This window comes from Palaemon carinicauda, chromosome 27 (assembly GCF_036898095.1).
Source record: "Palaemon carinicauda isolate YSFRI2023 chromosome 27, ASM3689809v2, whole genome shotgun sequence".
Taxonomy (NCBI): Eukaryota; Metazoa; Arthropoda; class Malacostraca; order Decapoda; family Palaemonidae; genus Palaemon; species Palaemon carinicauda.
The window spans coordinates 45683119-45690618 of record NC_090751.1 but is presented as its reverse complement, the minus strand read 5'-3'; the positions used below and the strand labels follow the sequence as shown (position 1 = coordinate 45690618).

The window sequence follows — 7500 nt, the reverse complement described above, 5'->3', positions numbered from 1 at the left end:
TTTGAAATACCTTTAATTTCAACATCTGAGATAAATTGAATAACATTTTACCACTTCACTAGGTCTATAATCGTAAATTATTTTCACAGTTAAAACATCAGTGATAAAGAAGTGATTTTTTATATACAAAAATAAAAAAAATGCAGATTTAAGGTCTATGAAATAGTAAAAAAAAAAAGGTGTATTAGTATGAACTATCTAGTTTGAAATGTGCATCCGAAATATAAAATAATAACTGCACTTCAACAAATCTAACACAATTAGACATGATTAAGAGTTCTTGCACAACCATGAAAATAACATAGGAATAAAGTAAACATTTACAATGATGTGGCTTTGACTAACTGGTTTAGGTATTTTCTAAACCAAACTAATAACTAGGACACATTATATATCAAAACTATGGCCATATAATCAAAACCCTGGAGTGTCTGTGGCAGGTTACTTAACAAGTGGGGTTCTCCACTTTTCTGTATATAAAAATGTATATAAAATGGAAAACTATTGTAATATGAATGACATTAAATACACTAAAGCTTTTATGAAAAGTGCAACGGCATAATTACCAACAGTCCAATCACACCTATTTCAATAAAATGGATGCTTTTCTTCAAACTATGTAAGCAATGATTTAAAAATATTTTTAAAAACTCTATGCTTGATACTGTACACCAATACCATAAAAAAAGGAAAAAGCCAATGTAGCTGCGAGGTAATTCACCAGTATTAAAGAAAGCTTTAGGATTATAGATATCAAGGAAGGACTGCAGCATAACTAACTACAAGCACCTTAAATTAATAAATGTAACTGGTTATCAAATCCAACACTGCCAACGCAAGCTGAACGGTCCTGGAACTTAGCATGGAAGTAATTTTGGGTTCAGGACAACTTCAAGCTATACCACTGCCAAGATCTTGTAAACAGCTCCAATATATTCCATTATCGTGGATAAAAATTTGAGGGATAAACAGCTACAAATTTATAGCCTCTCAAAAACAGCATGAGATCTATTTCCAATACTCCTCAAGCAGTGTCTGTATTTATCATAAAACAGCAGCATCATGCAGATAAAGGACAAGCTTTCATCTATGACTGTAGTTTCCTAAATATCTGAAATGAGCACTACTGACTGGCATTTCTTCAACAAAATAATTGTGAAAAATATTTGGATAACAGGGATGGCACACTACAGCTTATATGGATTAAATAATTTTTTCATTGGCTATCACCGCTAAACTGTACTGTACTGTGCATTCTAAAATTGCAAGTGATGCTACTTAAGCCATATAGCTGCACTGAAGTGCTGTCTTAGAAGACAGGAAATTTAGACTCAAGAGGTAGAGAGGAGCTATAGATATCCACAGATTACGAAACTTGGCATTGTAGGTACAAGTTTCCTGTAACTTCACGTAACCCTACGGTATTTACTATAACATCAGCAGAACAGAAATTACGTCATGTGTTTAACATATACTCTTATTTAATATGGTTCTTTTAATAAGGGTGAACTATTAGCAAAATTTTTCACATCATGAATCATTCAAAACAGAGAAAACAAAAATTCGCTATTTATGCTCCTCTCTAATAGCTTCAGATACATGTGAGGGTTAAGTATCTAAATGACACTGCACTACACGAATTTGTATACAGTACATACAAACGCAATATGCAACTTTTAATGCTAGCTATCTCAGTAGATGATTTGGTCTAAAATTCTAAATATATTTTGTTACCTTGAAATTTAACTTTCTTTCCATTAACATTATTCTTCTCAGCATGTCCATTTTCTTGGGGAGGCCGAGCAGCCAAATTCGAATTATGGTTGTTCTTGTCTGATTGCAGAAGAAAGTCAGGATGACAAACAAAATTCTTAAAACTTATGAACTATGATCTGGTCATTCAAATGAAAGTGGGAAAGAAATAAAGGGTTCAGACATAAAGATAGGATAAGTTAATTTTCTTTGAGCATGATGACTACAGAAGTAATAAATCAAATTAAAAACAAGTAGAACAATGCCAGCTAAGGGTAAATGAATAAATTAAATGTAAATCAGTGACTTGAAAAAAACAAAGTCTAGCTAGCCAACTTCTCAGCACCATACTTCTTAATAGTCGATTACTTACGCATTCACAGACTATGAATAATAAAACCTCATTAACATACAGAATTATACGTAGAAACCAGCAACACATTGAATCCCAACTAATGGTTAACACAGTCAAAATACACATGGACTGGAAAGACTGCAACCAGAGATTCTGGAAATATCTAGAGTGCGATGGGAAGCTTAAAAATATGACTGTTCTGATTACTTTTTCAAAGTTGCTTAAATAAAAAACACGGCAATTTTTGAAGCCTATGTAATTTTCGTTCTTCGTGCTTTCTAAAATCTCTTAATTATTTGAGCTCAATCATATTCTAGTTCTAATCGCTCTTCACCAGAAACACACATATGAGCATACACAAACATTTTCATATAGGTTTTGTCAAAAAAAAATCTAAAATCATGCGTGGGATAATTTTTCTTATTGCAAACACACACACTCCATTAACTTCTGTCATTTAAGTACTTTTGCCTTCTTTAGGATAAACACTTTTCTTCCTATCACTTCCAACATATAATAATTCATGTTCTTCCTTGACCGTTGTTTTACTGTCGCTTAAAAACTTGAAAAATCTACATTCTATCATTTTTGCTACATGATACTACCACATCAGAAGAGGGCGATTCATTTTTTCATCAATATTTACACCTTAAAATTTCTTCATATCTTTACATTCCCCACCCTCATAATTTGGACAAAAGCGTAATTAATTGGTGTAAGAAATATTTGGTCTTCCATCTACAGTATTCGTCCAAGAGTCGCTCTCTATTTTCATAAATGGGCAATGACACTCATCACAAGTGAATTTAAATCCATGATCCACACATCCACGAACAACAAAAGTTACAAGAGAAATTCATAAGGTGGATTAATAGTGGTACAGAATGAGATTAGCATAAAGGCATAGAAAAAGTATAGGTATATAGATGAGGACTGGAAAGGTCAAGAGTGATATTACTGAGCATATATACTGTACATACATATTTATATACTACAGGAAAAAGACGTCAGACATGGCCCCTGTATATGGTCTTTCTATGCTAGTCTATACACAAAAAAAAATTTTCTTATCTTGTCAATCCATTACCTCTTCCTACCGCTGCTTTGTTTGCAATTTCTAGGGACCAATTCTGTTATTCTTAATGTCCATTTATTATCTGTCATTCTTATTATATGTCTTGCCCATGTCCATTTCTTTTCTTACATGTTAGAATATTCTCTACTTTAGTATTCCCTGATATCAATCAATTAATTAATAGGAGATTTACCAGCACAATAAGCCAAGCTAGGCTCTTATAGAACTGGCCTAACTCTTATCCATGCTGGTCTTTCTGCCTTAAATGTTATTCCCATCATTAGTCATTCCACAGCTATTTGAGTTGTAACTAGCTTATGTTCTAAGGCTTTAGTAAGGCTCTAAGTTTCTGATGCATATGTTAATACTGGTAGGACCATGTGATTAAATACTTTTCTTTTTACGAGAAAGTTCCATTTTACTTTTCATAACCTTATTTTGTTTACCAAATTCTCTCCATCTCAGGCTTATCCTTTTAATTTCAGTCTCATGTCCTAGGGAAACATTTACTCTCTCTTAAGTATGTACAGTATAGTCATTAACAATCTCAAGAGGTTCATCCATAACTGTTATTTGTTGTCACCATTTTCAATGAACATTATCTTAGTTTTACTCATTTATTTCAGGCCTACATTTCAGCTCTCCCTATTTAAATCCTGTTATCTTTTGCAATCCATCCCATGATTCACTACATAGAACTATGTCACCTGCAAATCTCAAGATGTTAGGGTATTCTGCATTTTCCAATTCTTAAAATCATCTTCCAGACACACTGAATAATTTAGGAATGATGGGGTCTCCATATCTACCTCCTTTCTCAATCGAAATTTTCTCACTATCTTTTATGTAATTTTATGATTGCTGTACTTCCTGTATATATATCTTCACATTCATATATATATACATATATATATATATATATATATATATATATATATATATATATATATATATATATATATACACACACACACACACACACATATATATATATATATATATATATATATATATATATATATATATATATATATATATATATATATATAGATACATAATATACACATACATATATATATATACATATATATATATATATATATATATATATATATATATATATATATATATATATATCTATACACATATATTTATACATATACATAGATATACATTACATATATATATCGATATATATATAAATATATATATATATATATATATATATATATATATATATGTGTGTAGATTTATATATATATATATATATATATATATATATATATATATATATATATATATATATATATATATATATAAACATGTATCTATACATACGTATATAATTATACACACATGTATACATATATATACATACATTATATATATATATATATATATATATATATATATATATATATATATATATATATATCTATATATATCTACATTACATATATTTCTATATGTATCCATATACATTATATATATACACATTATATATAATATATATATATATATATATATATATATATATATATATATATATATATATATATATATATACATATATATACATACATACATAGATACATACACACTCACAACATTCTTACCTTATCTCATTACATATATAATAAAATTACATGGGGGACAATTAAGTATCAAATATTTACATTGAGTTAAATATGAACAGAAGAAAATTCCATATCGTTCTTATTCTAGTTTCAAAACAAATTCTAAAATTAATATTCAGTAATACTGATTTTTTTTACAGTAACCAGTAGAAAATAAAAAAACATTTGCGAGGTATTTGTAAAATTATAAAACATATGGTAAAAATACCATAAATTAGACATATGAACTCAGATTGCAATAATATCTTTGCTATACAAATTAAGAAGGTTATGCATGCTTTAACTTTGCCGAAATGTAGTAATCACACCTATGAAATGATACATAATAAAGAAGCCTTCGGACTTTATTTGGTTCTCCACCACCAACAGCTTTAGACATTCATGGTAAAATTTAAACCAACGGCATCTTTCACGGTATTTATGCCAGCTTCTGAAAACTAGTCTTGGATTTCAAAGTTTTCTGTGCAAATGAAAAAGTTCAATGCTAGTTCTGTATTAGAATTCTGGTCGTGATTCACCTTAAAAGAATCATAAATAGACTCGTACATACATACATACATACATACATACATACATACATACAGAGCACAAATGTAAATAAATTTGTAAAATTATATTTATCTAACTCGTAAACTAAATAATATACTTAAAAGTGCCACTGATGATAATTCTATTTTATGTCCAAAGGATAAACAATTCTACCGAGTAACAAGAAAAAGGCAGCTACTAAGTTTTTAATAATATTACCAAAGGATCTCCACCTTACCTGACAAAATAAAGACAAAAACAATCAAATTTAGATGTAGAATACCAGAGAATTAAAATTAGTAAGAAAAACAGATGTCTCAACTCTGAAAACACAGACAAAAATAAAAAAGGGGAAAACATTAAAAAGACAAGTAAAAAGGGTGAAAATTGGTTAGGGGCCACTGAGGTTGTAACCCTACAAAATCAGAAGTACAGAAGTTAAAAGCACCAAATCATTTGCTGCAGGACAAGACGAAGCATTTACAGTCCACCATTAGATTTCATATTACATATGAAAATAAAAAAACAAAAAGATCACCCCCACCCCTTAATGCAATGGATTCCATTAAAAACACCAACCAATTAGTCCTAACAAATTTCTTGATCGTAACTCATGAAAGCAAAATACCAAGTGTAAGTTTTTAGCACAAATCAATAACTATCAACTGGAAATTAAATATAAAGGTCCTTGTATCACTGAGGTAAAATATAATATGGTTGGAGTCGTCAAAAATCCTTAAAAGAAAAGAAGTCAATAATTGAAAAATAATAGAACTGTACTGTAGTTTACATTAAAGGACAATGAAATAATTGACCGATTTACATTTGGAATTTTTCATTGTTTTTAAATAAATCCAAAAGAGGTAATGATAAATTATTATAAATTCTTATATATTCAACACGAATTTCATGTCTCAAAGGTATTAAACTACTACTCCTTTCACTAGAAAATAACAAAGCTAGTGCAATGACCTGACTTCCACCGCAGTCTGCAAATGCTTCAATTCATCCTGGCTTTTAATGTGCTCAGAATTTATGGCTACTGGACAATTTACGTTGATAATTTTCCTAGCAGAGATCATGCACGGACAATTAGGAAAAGTATAACTAGGGACTCCTCAACTGTAAAAGATCACCGTACAAAATGAGCAAAAATACAGGGAGAAAGCTAACATAGCTTGAGATTCGCTCTCTCTTACCTATGATGGTCAACCTCTTGTATCCTTGCATTTGCGGGTCCAAATCCAATTCTTCCTCCTGGCATCTCGTTCTTATTTCCGGCTCGCTAAAGGCCTGTTTGACACCTCGGTCCGGTATGATGCTTTCCAGGCTAGATTTCTTCTTGTCTCCATCAACTGATTCGTCTTCAGGTTTTTTCTTTTTCTTTAGACGAAATATCGCATTCTAGAGGATAAATAAGTTTATGTTGAACCAGGTTATCAGCACAGCATAATTCTCCTATTCTACGAAAATTCAAGAACTATATATGGACGTCTGATTATTCATATTAAATGGCTAGTATTTAGAGTTTTATTTCCATTCAATATCAAAACTAAAAAATAAAATAATAGCTAGCTAAACAGTCATCATGTCAAAGCAAGAATACGTATATAGAAATACTAGAAAAAATTATAAAAAATGGAGATATCTTATTTACATTCACTTGTCAGGCTTTTGTTTCTTAATGTGCTTGATAGTTTTAAAAATTACATTTTAAAACCTAAAATCTGCATAAACAGGAAGTGATGACAATGTTATTGCTGGCATATTTCAAGCAGCACAAGTGATTATGACCTGATCACAATCTTACTACATAAAAAATTTCCTGTATAGCCAAACATTTATTTCTTTTTCATTTTAACAAAGGCAGAGAACAAGCAAACAACACTACGTTCGGACATGACGTTGTCTGGCCAGGAGCCCGTATGCCAATCACAATTGAGATCCCTCTCTAAAAGTACAAAATGAAGAAGCACCTTTGTCCGAACGTAGGGTGGGAAAATAGTCTCCCTATTCAAAGGACTTTTTGTGCTGACCTTATATATCTTAAAGTCTTTTTTTTTTTTTTTCCCACAGCTTTTCCAAGGCTTTCAATAGACTTGGATCAAATGCATTGTGCGCTTCTGTCACCAAACTTTTAACAAGAACTGATA

The 7500-nt window shown here is 30.2% G+C and overlaps 1 protein-coding gene across 1 annotated transcript in view; it reads right to left on the bottom strand.

The window, feature by feature from the left end:
- Positions 1 to 7500, bottom strand: part of LOC137620888 (sodium channel protein 60E-like) — a 196810-nt gene that overhangs the window by 78823 nt on the left and 110487 nt on the right. The window contains exons 12-13 of the mRNA XM_068351333.1: positions 6547 to 6751; positions 1735 to 1833 (exon numbers count right to left, since the gene is read on the bottom strand). Coding sequence (XP_068207434.1) covers positions 1735 to 1833; positions 6547 to 6751 — 304 coding nt within the window. The remainder of the gene's footprint in view (positions 1 to 1734; positions 1834 to 6546; positions 6752 to 7500) is intronic.